Source organism: Oryctolagus cuniculus, chromosome 1, assembly GCF_051225735.1.
Source record: "Oryctolagus cuniculus isolate XC-2025 breed Fujian yellow rabbit chromosome 1, ASM5122573v1, whole genome shotgun sequence".
NCBI classification, from domain to species: domain Eukaryota; kingdom Metazoa; phylum Chordata; class Mammalia; order Lagomorpha; family Leporidae; genus Oryctolagus; species Oryctolagus cuniculus.
Genome location: NC_142867.1, coordinates 161,159,548 through 161,176,443, shown reverse-complemented (window position 1 = coordinate 161,176,443; position 16,896 = coordinate 161,159,548). Strand labels below are relative to the sequence as shown.

The window sequence follows — 16,896 nt, the reverse complement described above, 5'->3', positions numbered from 1 at the left end:
GGCTGTGCTGCAAGGCGTGCTCACTACAGGGACAGGTGAGGAACATGCAAAGCAAGAATTGTGATACAAGTGTGTTTAAGGGCAGCGCTGGGGACAGACCAGGTATCTGGTATATTTTTCTTTTTTTTTTTTTAAAGATTTATTTATTTATTTGAAAGTCAGAGTTACGCAGAGAGAGAGAGAGAGAGAGAGAGATCTTTTATCCAATGGTTCACTCCCCAGATGGCCACAACAGCTGGAACTGCGCCGATCCGAAGCCAGGAGCCTCTTCCAGGTCTCCCACATGGGTGCAGGGGCCAAAGGACTTGGGCTATCTTCTTACTGCTTTCCCAGGCCATAGCAGAGAGCTGGATTGGATATAGAGCAGTCAGGTCTTGAACCAGCACCCATTTGGGATGCCAGCGCTTCAGGCCAAAGCGTTAACTCTCTGAGCCACAGTGCTGGCCCCTCTGGCATATTTTTCAGCATTTTATTATGCACATTTTTAAGAAGAAAGAAGAATTGAAAGATCCTTTAAAAAGTCAACATTCTGCAATCTTCTCTATATATACACACATGTAAATGCCCATTCCTGTTTCTGGTAAGCTTTTTCAAAGGCAGTGGTAGACATCATGACAGTTCAGGCCTTAGTACTTGAGCAAACATCTCCTAAGAATACGGTCATATCTATGATACTATTCCATATTACAGAGTTAATAAGTCCATATAGAGCATCATCTCCTATCCAGTCCATATCTCATGATTCCTTTCCTGGCCAGTTTTTCTTCCCTGTCCAGGATCCAAGTTCACTGGTGGAGTTTGCTTGTTAAGTCTTTAGTCCCCACCCCCCCCACCCCTTTTTTTTTGACAGGCAGAGTAGACAGTGAGAGAGAGAGAGAGAGAAAGGTCTTCCTTTGCCGTTGGTTCACCCTCCAATGGCTGCTGCGGCTGGCGTGCTGCAGCTGGCACACCGTGCTGATCCGATGGCAGGAGCCAGGTGCTTATCCTGGTCTCCCATGGGGTGCAGGGCCCAAGTACTTGGGCCATCCTCCACTGCACTCCTGGGCCACAGCAGAGAGCTGGCCTGGAAGAGGGGCAACTGGGACAGAATCCAGCGCCCCGACCGGGACTAGAACCCGGGGTGCTGGTGCCGCAGGCAGAGGATTAGCCTATTGAGCCATGGCGCCAGCTTTTTAGTCCCTTTTAATCCAAAGGGTCCCTCTTTCCCTGGCCCGTCCGCACCTCTCTCTGAGCGCACTGACTTTTAGAAGAGAGTAGGCAGTCATGTAGGGTGTCTCCTTTCCTGGAGTTTCATTTCATTTTTATACCTCGGGAGCTGAAGAGTGTTCGTGCCTGAGTAGAAGCAGATTTTGGAGGCACACATCGAGAATCCCTTAGTGAAATGTTTGGTACCGGAAGTTTTTCGATTTTGGATTTTTTTTTTCAGCGTTTGCATTGTTTGCCTACACATAATGAGATATCTTGTGGAGGGGAGCAAGTCTTGAAAATTCTCTTGTTTTCACTTTTTATGTACACCTTACACACAAGGCCTGAAGGTAATTTTGTATGAGATTTTTAGTGCACTTAAGTTCGGTGTGCTTGACCTGTCCCATGAGGGCCAGTGTAGAACTGTCCTCTCATGGCATCTTGTTGGTCCTCAGAAAGGCAGTGATTTGGAAGTATTCTGGGTATCAAACGTTTTAATTAGGGATGCTCGGCCTGTGATGCTCTCATCTTAATTCAGGGTACCGTCTCACAGCTTCTCAGTCATCGCCCTACTTAGTTCTCACCTGTGCCCGTGTGCAGGTAAGGGGCCTGCAGCTTAGTGAGTACCTAGGGCGGAAGTTCACCGGAACTGAACTAGAACAGAGCTCTTGATCCCTGCATTCTCCGTGCTTGATGGTGATTGGCCTGCATCCCTCTTTTGTTTTGACAACAGGTGGTCAAGAGACCCCGGAAGGTGCAGGTGCCCCTGCCGCAGGGCAGCCCTGCCCTGGAACGGGATGACCCGGCTTTTGAGGTGATGGACGACTTGGATGGCCGAAGTTTCCGCAGTGGATACAGTGAGAGGAGCAGGCGCAGCAGCCATGAGGGGCTCAGCCGCAGCTGGGAGGACAGCTCAGAGCGGGGGCGGCTGCATGAGCGTGCCCGGAGCCGAGAACAGGACCGCAGCCGGGACCGGAGCCGTGGCCGCAGCTTGGAGCGGGGCCTGGACCACGACTATGGGGGTGCCCGAGACCGGAGTCGTGGCCGGAGCCTGGAGCGGGGCCTAGACCACGACTATGGGCGCCCGCGGGACAGCAGCCGCGGCCGGAGCATTGACCGTGACTACGAGCGCTCCTATCACCAAGGCTACAACGACCCGGACTATGAGCAGGCCTCCAGCCCGTCAGGGGGCTACCGCCACAGAGCCCAGGCCGACGCCCGATATGAGGGGCACCGCAGCCGCAGCCGTGAGCACCTGCGTTCCCGCAGCCCCAGTCCAGAGCCACGGGGCCGGCCGGAGCCAGACAGACCCATTGGAGTCCTTCTGATGAAAAGCAAAGCAAATGAAGGTGGGCCCCCTGGATGTGGGGACCAGGGTCACTCTCCTCCTAGAAATTGCCAGTGCATAAAGTAACATCTGACAGGGGCACAGCACTGACCTAAGCCCCCAGCACCTGTTAGCTGGGTTCATCCTCACACCCACGGGGGAAGCATGTCACCGGTTGATCTGCATTTTAGACACTAGGAGAATGAGGCACAGGAAGGCTCAATGACCCGTGCAGAGTTGTGTTGTCAGTGGCAGAGCCAGCAGTACTGAGCTTTGAAATGACCAGGCTAGCAGTTCTCAAAGCAGTGTGGGCTGTTACCTGAACACTTGTTAAAAATGCAGATCTCGGCGCCGCTGCTCACTAGGCTAATCCTCCACCTTGCGGCGCCAGCACACCGGGTTCTAGTCCCAGTCGGGGTGCTGGATTCTGTTCCGGTTGCCCCTCTTCCAGGCCAGCTCTATGCTGTGGCCCGGGAGTGCAGTGGAGGATGGCTCAAGTGCTTGGGCCCTGCACCCCATGGGAGACCAGGAGAAGTACCTGGCTCCTGTCATCGGATCAGCGCGGTGCGCCGGCCGCAGCGCACCGGCCGTGGCCGCCATTGGAGGGTGAACCAATGGCAAAGGAAGACCTTTCTCTCTGTCTCTCTCTCACTGTCCACTCTGCCTGTCCAAAAAAAAAAAAAAAAAAAAAAAAAAAAGGCAGATCCCCAGGCCCCAGTCCAGCCCCGTCATATCAGGAAGAAGCCATGGGTTGGGCACTATAGTCTGAGAGCACAAGCTCTCCTGGGAGGCCTGGTGCACCTAAGTTGGACACACCATGGGAGAGCACCATGTCCCAGCTCACGCCAGTGGAGCCTCTGTTCTGTGCCCAATGCGTGCTGTCTTACTGATCCGCACGGGGGCCCCATGTCGGGGAGGCTTCGTTCCCTGTTTTGCAGGGACCACCACGACACACTGAGGTTTGGCTTTGTCTTAAAATTTCGTTTTCCTTCCTTCCTTCCTTCCTTCCTTCCTTCCTTCCTTCCTTCCTTCCTTCCTTCCTTCCTTCCCTCCCTCCCTCCCTCCCTCCCTCCCTCCCTCCCTCCTTCCTTCCTTTCTCTCTCGCTCTCTCTCTCTCTCTCTCTCCAGGCAGAGTTAGAGAAAGAAAGAGAGAAAGGTCTTCCTTCCATTGGTTCACCCCCCAAATGGCCGCTACGGCTGGTGTACTGCGCCAGTCCAAAGCCAGGAGCCAGGTGCTTCTCCTGGTTTCCCATGCGGGTGCAGGGCCCAAGCACTTGGACCATCCTCCACTGCACTCCGAGACTACAGCAGAGAGCTGGACTGGAAGAGGAGCAACCGGGACAGAACCGGTGCCCCAACCGGGACTGGAACCCGGGGTTCCAGTGCCGCAGGTGGAGGATTAGCCTATTAGCGCCGGCCTGTCTTACAATTTCTTAGCATTGCATAGTCAACTTTATTTTCACTTGAAAGGCAGACTAAAAACATTTTTGTTTATTTATTTTCATTTTATTTTATTTGAAACAGACACAGAGAGATCTTCCATCCACTAGTTTACTTCTCAAATGCTTGCAATACCCAGTGCTGGGCCACATCAAAGCTAGGAGCCTGGAACTCCACCGAGGGCTCCCATGTGGGTGGCGTTGAGCCATCACCTGCTGCCTCCCAGTGTGCACATGAGCAGGAAGCTGGGTTGAAGCAGAGGAGCTGTGACTCAAACCAGGCCCTGAAGCTGGCACCCAAGCAGAAGCTTAACTGCTGTGACACTTGTCCTCCCTGAACTGACCCCGAACCACAGGACAGGCACTCCAGGATTTTGTCCCTGGCACTGCTTTTTGAACTTCTTTTTCTCTCCTCCTCTCTTACCGCCTCCCCTTCTCCTCTTGGAAGGAACCACGTCTTGTAGATAATTAATCATGGATACACCTGCATATCAAAAATCTGAGCAGAAGTGTCACAGCGCAGTGCTTATTGCGTGCAGTTTACTCTGCAAGATCCTGTTACGTTAAATTTAAGAAGTACTGGTCGCAGCCCACAGAACTGATTTCAAGACCTGCTAATGAACTATGACCTGCAATTTAAAAAGACATTGTCTATATTATGAAACTGCCCTAGTCATGGTTGGTCTTATTTATTTAAAAGGCAGAGTGATGGGATTGGGGGCAGGAATCTTCCATCTGTTGGTTCTGTCTACAAATGGCCAAAACTTCCAGGGTTGGGTCAAGGTGAAGCCAGAAGTCAGGAACTTGATCCCGGTCTCCCATGGGTGGAAGGGGCCCCAGTGCTCAGGCCATCATCTGCTGCCTTCCCAGGTGCGTTAGCAGGGAGCTGGATCAGAAGCAGCAGCAGTGACTTGAACCCGCATTCCAATGCATATTGCCAGTGTTGCAAGCAGTGGCTTAACCTGGTGCACCACAATGCTGGCCTCAAGATTTCATCCTGAAAGAAATCTGACAGTAGACAACATATCTACATTTTATTAAGAGAGAATATCCATTCATAAGGCCAGTGATTGGATTTCATGGACATGGAATATCCTTGCTTGTAAATGTCTTTGAAGCTTGGGGTAGGCATTGGGCGCAGCAAATGAGATGCTGCTTGGGATGCCTGCATCTCCTATTGAAGTGCCTGGTTCAAGTTCTCGCTTGATCCATCTCCTGCGACTACACCCTCTGAGAGCTGGCCAGCTAGCGCCGGGGACCTTGCCACCCGCGTGGGAGACCTGGATTGCTTTCCTGGCTGCTGACTTTGGCTTGACCCAGCCCTGGCTGTTGCAGGCATTTGAGAGTGAACCAACAGATGGAAGATCTCTCTCTGTCTCTTTCTTTGACTTTATGCCTTGCAAATAAAATGGGAAAAAAAATGTAAATCTAAAAATGTCTTAGAGGGTGGTCAATTAATTTTTTTCTCTAAGAAGTACCCACTGTACACCCATCAATCTGCTTGAAAACTTACCGTCAGTGCAGTTTTTAGGATGGTAGAGGAATTGCTGGTAGAAGGAAGTCTCTCAGAGTTGCCAGTTTTGAGCTGTGCAGCTGTTTGGTGGAGGCCGGAGCCCCTACCCCTCTTTCTGGACTGTAGCTTCCTGAAGGGGTTGGGGATGCATCTCAATGCTTCTAATCTCTGTAGGGAGATCTGTGCTAATGAGTGAACTGTATGTCATTCCAGACTTATTTTAAAATCTACTTTGTGACTTTCCAAGTTACCCAGTTACTTTCTTGTTAATTATAAGATTTTTTTCTTAGTTCAAACAGCAAAAAAATTTTGAATACCTGTTTTGAAACCTATTAGGTTGTGTAGCTTCCACAGAAGAACTGAAATCCATCCTTAAAATATGTATTTTTACAGATTAGTAAGTAAAATGAGAATAGTCTGAATAGCATGAAAAACATTTTAAAGCACACATACCTCATAAATGCGGTCCCTTTTCTTTTGGTAGAATTGAGAATGCATTAACTCCCGAAGCTAAGCTGGTTTTAGTCACCTGCTTTGTGTGCCTGCTGGTCTGGAGACACTGAATGTGTCTCCACCCACTTAGCCTTCACCTAGTTTTGCCGATTATTAACATTTTTGCCACGTGTGCTTGCTTGCCTTCCCTTCTCCCATTTTTCCCTTCTCTCTGCCCCTCCCCACCCTGAGGTTTCCTTTTTTTTTTTTTTTTTTTTAAGAACCACTTGGAAGTAGGTTGCAGGAAACATCACGCCATTCATGTGATGAAACATTTCATCACAGATCTCCCGAGGATAAGGTCATTTCTCCTGTGTCACCTTGATGCTGTTGTCACACTTCTGACAGTTAACATTGGAACGACCCTTGGGACAACGGCATCCCATACCAGAGGTCCAAGTCTAGCTCTGATCCTGATTCCAACTTCCTGCTAACTTCCCGCAGCAGCTCAAGTAGTTGTGTCCCTGCATCCCACATGGGAGACCTAGATTGAGCTCCTGGCTTCGTCCTGGCCCAGCATTTGGGGGGGCAAACTGGTAGATGGGAACTCTTTACCCATCTATGTCTCTCTGCCTTTCAAAGAAAGTAAACAATAATTTTTAAAATATAAGGGAACTAAAAAGTGTATGGAAAAAGTATGAGAAAGCTATATATGTATTTCAAAATTGGCACCAAAATAAGCTTAGCCTTTAATTCCATTTTTCTGCAACTTTTTTTTAAAAGATTTATTTTTATTTTATTTGAAAGTCTGAGTTACACAGAGAGAGAAGGAGAGGCAGAGAGAGAGAGGGAGAGGTCTTCCATCCACTAGTTCACTCCACAATTGGCTGCAGTAGCCGGAGCTGTGCCAATCCAAAGCCAGGAGCTTCTTCCAGGTCTCCCACGCGGGTGCAGGGGCCCAAGGACTTGGGCCATCTTTCACTGTTTTCTCAGGCCTTAGCAGAGAGCTGGATTGGAAGTGGAGCAGCCAGTGTTCTAACTGGTGCCCATATGGGATGCCGGCACTGCAGGTGGCAGCTTTACCCGCTACGCCACAGTGCCAGCCCCTCTGCAACTTTTTAAAGTCCCTTGGTGTAGTATATAATAATGTAGCACAGCCCCACCCCTGCGCTAGGTCAAGAATCATGGGAAGGTTCATGTGTTACATTTGACTTTTCTGTCTCAGCATCTGCAGCGGTCTCTCTGCCTCTCTCTCTCTCTCTTTTTTTTTTTTTTTTTTAGGATCTACAAATTTCTTTTTTTTTTATTTTTTTAATTTTTATTTAATGAATATAAATTTTCAAAGTACGGCTTATGGATTACAATGGCTTCCCCCCCATAACGTCCCTCCCACCCCCAACCCTCCCCTTTCCCACTCCCTCTCCCCTTCCATTCACATCAAGATTCATTTTCGATTCTCTTTATATATAGAAGATCAGTTTAGCATACATTAAGTAAAGATTTCAACAGTTTGCTCCCACACAGAAACATAAAGTGAAAAATAATAGATGATTTTTTAAATGATGATGAAATCAGATCAGACCTATTGTCATGTTTAATCCCAGTGAGAGTCAGGTTGGGAATTGATAATTTCTTTTTTTTCTGCCTCTGTTTTGAAGAGGCCAGGTCAGCTCTCCCACAGAAGGTCCCATATATAAAACTACGTTTTCCTAAGTATATTGTGCCACACACCAGGCTTCATCATCCGTACAGGTTGGTGACTCTCGTGGATTTTCTTGTGCTTGTCTCCTAGAGTACGGCCTCCGGCTGGGGAGTCAGATCTTCATAAAAGAAATGACCAGGACAGGACTGGCAACTAAGGATGGCAACCTCCATGAAGGGGACATCATTCTTAAGGTGGGCTCCCGCGGCAGAGAGCACTCACACACGTGCTCAGGGGCCTGCGCTCCTGGACCACTGCATGGAAACTTAGTTGGGATGGGAGTTAGCATGCTGAGATGTCTTTTATCAAAAAAAACCAGGCTTGGGAGGCAGATACCAATGCCAGGGCACTTGGTAAAGTGATAAGTATAAATACACAACCGAAAAAAATGATAGGGTAAGTGTCGAAGAGATTTCACAAGTAAGACCAGTGTAAGCAAACAATGAAGGATAGAATTAAAAGGGAGAGTATGATCCTGCGGGGGAAGCAGGACACACAGCAGACTCATATAGAATGGCAAAGGCCCAAAACAGTACTCCTGCCTCAGAATCAACCTTGGGACATTCGGATCTGGCTAAAAGGTCCATGAGAGTCTCACAGGCATGGAAAGCCATGACACGGTGGCAAAAAACAATCTAAATGAAAGATCCTGGTGAACAAGACCCCAGCAGAAGGAACAGGCCATCAAGGAGGGAGGCGCCTTTCTCTGAAGGGAGGAAGGAACCTCCACTGTGATATGGCCTTGACTAAACAAGTTCAGAGTCGGTGAACTCAAGGGGCTTCCATAGCCTAGACAGCTCATAGCAAGAGTCTTGGGTGATTGCTGACATCATAAATAAGAGTGCCAATTGTTAAATCAACAACGGGAGTCACTGAGTACAGGCTCCCCACGTAGGATCTCTGTCCTTAATGTGTTTTACTATGAAACTTAAAAACAACACTACTGGTCGAACAATGCCCTATACCTTGTGCGGTTGTGTGAGTGCAGCCTGTTGAAATCCTTGCTTAGTATATACTAAGTTGATCTTCTGTATATGAAGGTGATTGAAAATGAAACTCGATGAAGGGCAGGATGGAAGAGGGAGTGGGAGAGGGGAGGGCCGTGGGAGGGAGGGAGGTTGGAGGGGGGAGCCACAACAATACAAAAGTTGCACTTTGTAAATTCACATTTATTAAATTAAAAAAAAAAGGAAAAAAAAAAAAACCTAGATATAACAAAAAAAAAAAAAAAGACACACTGAGAGGAACATTATGTGCCCATCATGTCTTTGCGGTCTATTCCTTTTATTTCATTAGAATAAATTCCTAGAAATGAATAAAACAAACAAACAAAAAAACACAAAACAAAACAAAAAAAAAAACCCAGGCTTGGAAATAAATTCAGCTGAATCAAAAGCACTGGTCTCTAAGAGAAAGCATCCAGCAGCACTCCCCAGCTACTCGCCAAACGCCTGTGGTTTGCACACTTAACGCTGTGAAAGGGGCTGGATTCAGGGATGGGTGAGAGTCAGAGCTAAGAGCACATGGGGTCTTTCAAGAAAGCTGCAGGCTGGAGAAAAGCGACCCTTCCAGCTGGTCAGGAGTCGATTCTGGCTTCCCTTCTTTGAACTCAGACCTGGCTTTACCAGACTGAAATGAAGAGATGCTGTGCCTCTGTCCTCCTGTGGCCCAGGACCATCCCCAGCCCTTGCCATAATGCCTCCCATCACGTATCCTAGGCTCCTGTGGGCAAGGAGCCTGCAGGCTCCTTGGGAACTGTGAGAAGGTGCTGGGGTCTGACATTTCAAAGTAAAAGCTCATCCACTGAAAACATGGTGTACAGATAAAATGGAATACTATAAAGCCACAAGAAAGGATGGAATCTTGACATTTGGGACAACATGGATGGAACTGGGAGTCGTGTTGGAATAAGGCAGGCACAGAAAGAGAAGCAGAGCATGATCTCGGATGTGGGGTCTGAGATTAGAGTGCTTGTTAGCAGGGGCTGGGGGGTGGGGTGAGGAAGACTGGGAGAGGAGAAGGTTGATTGGGAGGCAGTTAGTTATAGTTGGAGAAGACTAAGACGTTCTAGCATCCTATATTCTATATGGCACAGTAGGGTGACCATAGGTGACAATGATACCCTGGATATTTTTCCAGAAAAAAAAAACTAGAGAAAAGGATTAGTGATGTTTTTACCATAAAGACATGATGCGTGTTTGAGGAGATAGATGTTTGCCGTGATTGAACATGACATAGTGTATGCCTGGATGGAAACATCATGTGGTATCCTATAAATGCATAGTTTTATGTGTCAGTTCTAAAACCTAATGTAACAAGTAAGCACAGCAATTGAGGCAGTGACGTGCAGCAGTGCAGATCAAGGGAGATGCGATGATTTAATGCAGGGGTTCCAGCAGTGTCTCTTCCGTCTCTAGGTCTTGCCCGCAGAAAACTGCCCGAGTCACAGCTACCCAATTGCTTTACTCCCTGAAGTTCACGCTACACACAGACGTGCAAAGTCGCTTGTTCACGTCTGTGTTTAAAATCTGCTGAGGTGTTCAGTCAAATGTACTTTGAATGGAGTACATACTGCATACCATGGGAAAACTCCAGACGTACTCTGCTGCCTTCCCAGGCGCATTAGCAGGAAGCTGGATCAGAATTGGATGCCAGCATTGCAGGTGGAGGCCTAACATACTACGCCACAATGCCAGGCCCCTTCTGTGTCCATTTAAAGTTTAAGTTCCTGTTCCCTAAACTAGGGAAAGATGAGAGGGAGAGTTGGTGGCATATGAGCGCGGAATATTTAGTAATTCTTCTAAACCACAGTTATATAAATTAGCAGAGTAACTGAGGTTCATTACAGCTCTTCCAAACATGTATTTGGAGTCAAGCATGCACGTTATATTTTATTTAAGGAAGAGTTTGTTTTTATTTTGTTAGTCATCCTCAAGCTTGTGTATCTTGAGTTTCTGAGCCTTGCCTTGTTGGAAGGGGGAAATGGGAATGTCTGCTCACTGTGAATAGTGGTGGCATATGACACTGTCATTTCCCATAAACTCACAGATCAATGGGACTGTCACTGAGAACATGTCTTTAACGGATGCTCGAAAACTGATCGAGAAGTCTAGAGGAAAGCTGCAGCTGGTGGTGCTGAGAGACAGCCGGCAGACCCTCATCAACATCCCGTCGCTGAATGACAGCGACTCAGAAATAGAAGGTAGGGGAGGGCAGGGGCTGGGCTGCCGGCTTGAGAAGGGAGGTCTGTGCTCCTGCCGTGCCAGCTCTGTGTGGCATCGCCATCTGCCCCCAGCAAAAGCTCCTTGTTAGACTTTATTTCCAAAACCTAAGTGTCTGGTTCTTACTTTCTTTTTAAGGTGCTTGTTGGAATTAGGTTTCCTGTGTGAAATTCTGGTGCACTTGGGAGTTCCCAGAGGACACTTCACACGTCCACCAGAAGCAAAGTTTGTTAGTAGCAGGTGTCTGCTCGAGTAGAACTAACCCTGTGTCAGTCATAGCCTTGCTGATGGCTCATTTTTACACACTAACTTGTGTTTTTTTTTTTAAATTGAAAGATGAAGTTGGAAAGTAGCTGAAACATCTAGACATTGTAATAAAGAATGAATCAAAGTGACCACATAACATAAAATTCATTGGTTAGCGTTCTGTATAGCCTTTTTTTAAAAAAAAAACTATTCATTACTTAAATATGAATTATATGAATACCCCCTTATCCCTGTAAAAAGTACCCATAAAGCATATATATCCTCCTTAACCATCTGTGAGGGATCTTCAAAAACTTTATGGAAAATATATATTATGAAAAACCTATGCATAGATTGCAAAAATTTTTTTGCCCCAAAATAAACTTTTATATATATATATATATATATATATATATATTTTTTTTTTTTTTTGACAGGCAGAGTGGACAGTGAGAGAGAGAGACAGAGAGAAAGGTCTTCCTTGGCCGTTGGTTCACCCTCCAATGGCCGCCGCAGCCGGCGCGCTGCGGCCGGCGCACCGCGCTGATCCGATGGCAGGAGCCAGGAGCCAGGTGCTTTTCCTGGTCTCCCATGGGGTGCAGGGCCCAAGCACCTGGGCCATCCTCCACTGCACTCCCTGGCCACAGCAGAGAGCTGGCCTGGAAGAGGGGCAACCGGGACAGAATCCGGCGCCCCAACCGGGACTAGAACCTGGTGTGCCGGCGCCGCTAGGCTAAACTTATATTTTAATTCCTTTTTTTCCATGACCTTGTTGATGTGTCCCTATACTATTGCTTTTTTTTTTTTTTTTTTTTTTTTTTTTGACAGGCAGAGTGGATAGGGAGAGAGAGACACAGAGAAAGGTCTTCCTTTGCCATTGGTTCACCCTCCAATGGCCGCCGCGGCCGGTGCGCTGCGGCCGGCGCACTGCGCTGATCCGATGGCAGGAGCCAGGTACTTATCCTGGTCTCCCATGGGGTGCAGGGCCCAAGGACTTGGGCCATCCTCCATTGCGCTCCCTGGCCACAGCAGAGAGCTGACCTGGAAGAGGGGCAACCGGGACAGAATCTGGTGCCCCAACCGGGACTAGAACCCGGTGTGCCGGTGCCGCAAGGCGGAGGATTAGCCTAATGAGCTGTGGCGCCGGCCACTATTGCTTTTGTGCAGGGATGTTAAGATAATATTAAGTTCTCAAGCTGTAAGGTAGGCTTTTGTTGATTTCTATAAAGAATGTCTGGGGCGGGGATTTAGCCTAGCAGTTTAAGACACCAACGTCTTACGTTGAAGCACCTGGGTTTGGTTCCTGGCTCTAGTTCCTGACTCCAGCTTCCTGGCAGTGCAGACCTAGGGAGGCAGTGGTGATGACTCAAGTATTTGGTTCCATGCCACCCACATGGGAGACACAGATTGAGTTCTCGGTTTCTGGGTAAAGCTGCCACCTGCAGTGCTGGCATCCCAAATGGGCACCAGTTTAGGTCTCAGCAGCTCCACTTCCAATCCAGGCCTCTTTTATGGCCTGGGAAAGCAGTGGAGGATGGCCCAGGTCCTTGGGCCCCTGCACCTGTGTGGGAGACACAGAGGAGGCTCCTGGCTTCAGATTGGTGCAACTCTGGCCGTTGCGGCTATCTAGAGAGTAAACCATTGGATGGAAGACTCTCTCTCTCTCTCTTTCTTTCTTTCTCTCTGCCTCTCTGTAACTCTGCCTTTCAAATAAATAAATCTTTTTTTTAAAAAAAAGTGAGTTGGTGGATTGGAGCTCTTTCTCTTTCAAATTAACAAAAAAAAAACCATTTTTTTTAAAGATTTATTTATTTATTTGAGAGCTAGAGTTACAGAGAGAGAGGAAGAGACAGAAAAGTCTTCGATCTGGTTCACTCCCCAAATGGCCTGCAATAGCTGGGGCTGAGCTGATCTCAAGCCAGGAGCCAGGAGCTTCTTCCAGGTCTCCCATTTGGGTACAGGGCCCAAGCACTTGGGCCATTTTCCATTGCTTTCCCAGGCACATTAGACAGCTGGATTGGAAGTGGAGCAGCCGGAACCCAAACTGGCACCCATATGGGATATTGGTGCTGCAGGCAGAGGCTTAGCCTCCAACACCACAGCACCTACTCCATAAACAAAAATGCTTAAAAAGAGAGTAGGGGATTTCTTTATAAAACCTTAAAACTCAGTTCACATCCAGTATATCCAAAGTCTCATCGGTTGGTCACTGCTCTGAGTGCAGTGCAGGTTAACCAGAAAAGCATGAGAAGTAACCCCAGCATGCTAGACATTTGTGATTTCCTTGCCACTGAGACAGTGGTCTGCAGCCCCAGCACCAGCATCCTTTGGGAGCTTGGTAGTACTGCAGAATCTCAGACTCCACCCAGGAGACTGTGTCCAACAAGATGCCCAAGTGACTTGGATGCACCTTAAGGTTTGAGAAGCACTGGTCTGCACACCTATGTGATTCAGTAGTTAAAGTGATAAAACTTATTATCTGTTTGAGGGGCAGCTAGACCCACAGAGAGAGACAAAGAGGAGAGATGTTCATTTGCTGTTTCAGCACCTATATGACCACAACAGCCAGAAGAGCCAAAGCCAGGAGCCAGTAGCTCCATCCAGGTCTCCCATGTGGGCGTCAGGAACCCAACTGCTTGAGCCCATACTGCTGCCTTCCAGGGTCTGCATTAGCCGGAAGCTGGAGTCAGCTGGGTCAGGAATGGAACCCAGGCACTCTGAGGTGGGGTGTATGTGTCTTAGCTGGCATGGTAACAGCCAGCCTCAGTGCCCACCTCCAGTAATTGAATTGTGACATTCCAGTAACAGCTTTAATGGGAAGTAGTGTGAAAGAAAAATATGCGGTTCTGAATTTGGCCTCCCGTTTTTTAATTAATGCCTTTCCCCTAAAGCTATCGCGTTAATCTTCAGGGGAAGAAGGTCTGTTGAATTGGTAGTGCATGTTTCCCTCCCTAGACTTCCTATTTCCATGTTTTCCACCCAGCAGATAGTGTAATTTCTGGTACATGTCTTCTTTTTGAAACCAGATATCTCGGAAATAGAGTCAAACCGATCATTTTCTCCAGAGGAGAGACGCCAGCAGTATTCTGATTACGATTATCATTCATCAAATGAGAGGCTGAAGGAACGGCCAAGGTAAGGGGATGTGCTTTTGCCCCGGTACATTTCACTGTGGTGTGCTCACCTACGGGTTCTGACTCTGCACGCCCAAGACGCTAACATGACGCCTGCTTAAGTTCAAGAGAGGACACGCCAAACAGATTGTCCAGGATGGGCGCCACCCCAACTCCGTTCACGTCCTCCGGGGAAGCTGCAGCTGTGGTTGTCACGGAGACCAGCAAAGAACCTAGGTACCAAGAGGAACTGCCAGGTGAGGCTTCTGTACACGCACTTTGAACAACCATGTTCAGGGGTATGTACTGAACCATGCAGAGGGTGTGGAAGGGGAGAAAAGAGAGATTATAAAAAGTCATTTTCATCAGAGGGAGAGATCCATGCTCATATAGAAGAGGCCCTCCTACCTCTGTGTCTTTTAACATTGAACAAATGTAAAAATGAGAACTTCTCCTCTGTGCTGGCAGTTAATCACCTTTGGTCTTATTTGATGAGTTAGGGTCCTTTCGTATCCTATTCACAGCCCTAACCCTGTCTCTCAAGCCTGCCTACCCACAATTACCAGCACAGTTTTACTCACCCGTGGAGAGAAAGTACCACTATCTTCATGTCCTTGTGGTTATATGCCCTGCGTTTTAGACGTTTGTTTCTCGTCTCATTTGTTTTGAGAAGCCATGGGCACCTGCTAATGCGCCAAAACTTAACTTCATCTTATAAGCTCCATTGTGTAGTTTGCTGTGCTAACTTGTAGCTGAGGTGCACACTTAATATGTGTCTGGATTTTGTGATCTTTATTTTTAGAAATGAATAAATTCGGCCGGCGCCGTGGCTCACTAGGCTAATCCTCCGCCTTGCGGCGCCGGCACACCAGGTTCTAGTCCCGGTTGGGGCGCCGGATTCTGTCCCGGTTGCCCCTCTCCCAGGCCAGCTCTCTGCTGTGGCCCGGGAGTGCAGTGGAGGATGGCTCAAGTGCTTGGGCCCTGCACCCCATGGGAGACCAGGAAAAGCACCTGGCTCCTGCCATCGGATCAGCACGGTGCGCCGGCCACAGCGCACCGGCTGCGGCGGCCATTGGAGGGTGAACCAACCGCAAAGGAGGACCTTTCTCTCTGTCTCTCTCTCTCACTGTCCACTCTGCCTGTCAAAAAAAAAAAAAAAAAGAAAAGAAAAGAAAAAAAGAAATGAATAAATTCTATGCAGTTTGGTAACATTGGATGTTTTTCAATACACAGCTCCTCAGCCCAAACCAGCCCCGAGAACATTCCTTCGTCCTAGTCCTGAAGATGAAGCAATATATGGGTAAATGTTGATTTCTCTTTCTTCCTCCAGTCAGCTCTGTCTCCTTTGCTGAAATGTGGATGGATGTTCTGTCTTTATACCCTTGGATGTTGGTTTTGCATAGTAGCTGTCACCATTAGCCAACAACCCTTATTGGTGTTTATGAGAAAGGGGAATTGCTTGTAGGAAAAGCAAAATGTCAAAGTGGTGAACTTTGTGATGTGACTGTTGTTTGCTTGTCTATGTGTCTACACTTCCAGAATGTTCTTCTGAATATTTGTGTTTGCCAGATAAGTAAGTCCCCAAAGGGAGCATTGTTGGTGAGCTCAGCTGCCCTGTCTTAACTGTAGCAATGTGACAGCCCAGCTTGGAGTGGGGGGCAAATGACAGCCCTTGGCTCTGTGACATTCACACCAGTGGCCTCCTGAATTAGGGCCTACTTCCTCAGACCCTGGCTGTGCCTTTGTTTGACAAGAGCTGGATGGTGGCATCAGGCTTTGAAAAACTCCTGACCCAAAAGTCAGATGGCTTCAGTATTAGTCCTGACCCTGGCCTTCACTGGCTCTTTGGCCTTGAGTGAGCTGATGGGTACATTCTGTATTTCCATTTCATCACCAATGATGGGAGCCCTGGTACTCATCTCACTGTCTCAAGGAAGATCAAATCGTAAACTGCACGAGACAGATGAGAGCTGTGTGAAGTATGACTCAGTCCCTTTCATAGAAGAAATTAAATCTCTCTTGTGCTAATGTGGGTCCCTCCTTCTAAAAAGCATTTCCTAAGGCCAGTGCTGTGGCGTAGTAGGTTAAGCTGCTTGCCTGTGATTCCTGCATCCGATATGGGTGCCTGTTAAAGTCCCGGATGCTCTACTTCTGATCCAGCTCATTGATAATGGCCCAGGAAAGCAGCAGAAGATGACCTGAGTCCTTGGGCCCCTGCCACCCATGTAGGGGACCTACCTGAAGCTCCTGGCTCCTAGCTTTGGCCTGACTATTGCGTGCATCTGAAGAGTGAACCAGCAGATGGAAGATTCCTCTCTGTCTCTCTCTCTCTCATATTAAAAAAATGTATTTCCTATCTTTCCCTTCTGAAACACATCCGGTTGCAGCCCTAATACCAAGATGGTGAGGTTCAAGAAGGGAGACAGCGTGGGCCTCCGGCTAGCAGGTGGCAACGATGTTGGGATATTTGTCGCTGGCATTCAGGAAGGCACATCGGCGGAGCAGGAAGGCCTGCAAGAAGGAGACCAGATTCTGAAGGTGAGGGAACCCCAGCCCTGTTTTTCAAAGTCACTTGGGAAGAGCAGCCTGTTCTTCTGCTGGGAGGAGGAGGTGGCGGGCTTGGGAAAATAGACTATCTGTGAGTTTGCTGAGGTTTAGCATGAAAGCCTTAGAACCCCTCCAATGTGTCCTGTGTTCCCAACCTGACATCTGTGGGGT

At 48.1% G+C, this 16,896-nt stretch overlaps 1 protein-coding gene across 9 annotated transcripts in view; it reads left to right on the top strand.

Moving 5' to 3' along the window:
- Positions 1–16,896, top strand: part of TJP2 (tight junction protein 2) — a 137,956-nt gene that overhangs the window by 100,874 nt on the left and 20,186 nt on the right. For all 9 annotated transcript variants that reach the window (XM_089336974.1, XM_051846396.3, XM_051846400.3 and 6 more), the window contains 7 exons: positions 1,919–2,534; positions 7,689–7,792; positions 10,647–10,800; positions 14,092–14,200; positions 14,302–14,435; positions 15,412–15,478; positions 16,566–16,716. In XM_089336974.1, coding sequence (XP_089193100.1) covers positions 1,919–2,534; positions 7,689–7,792; positions 10,647–10,800; positions 14,092–14,200; positions 14,302–14,435; positions 15,412–15,478; positions 16,566–16,716 — 1,335 coding nt within the window. The remainder of the gene's footprint in view (positions 1–1,918; positions 2,535–7,688; positions 7,793–10,646; positions 10,801–14,091; positions 14,201–14,301; positions 14,436–15,411; positions 15,479–16,565; positions 16,717–16,896) is intronic.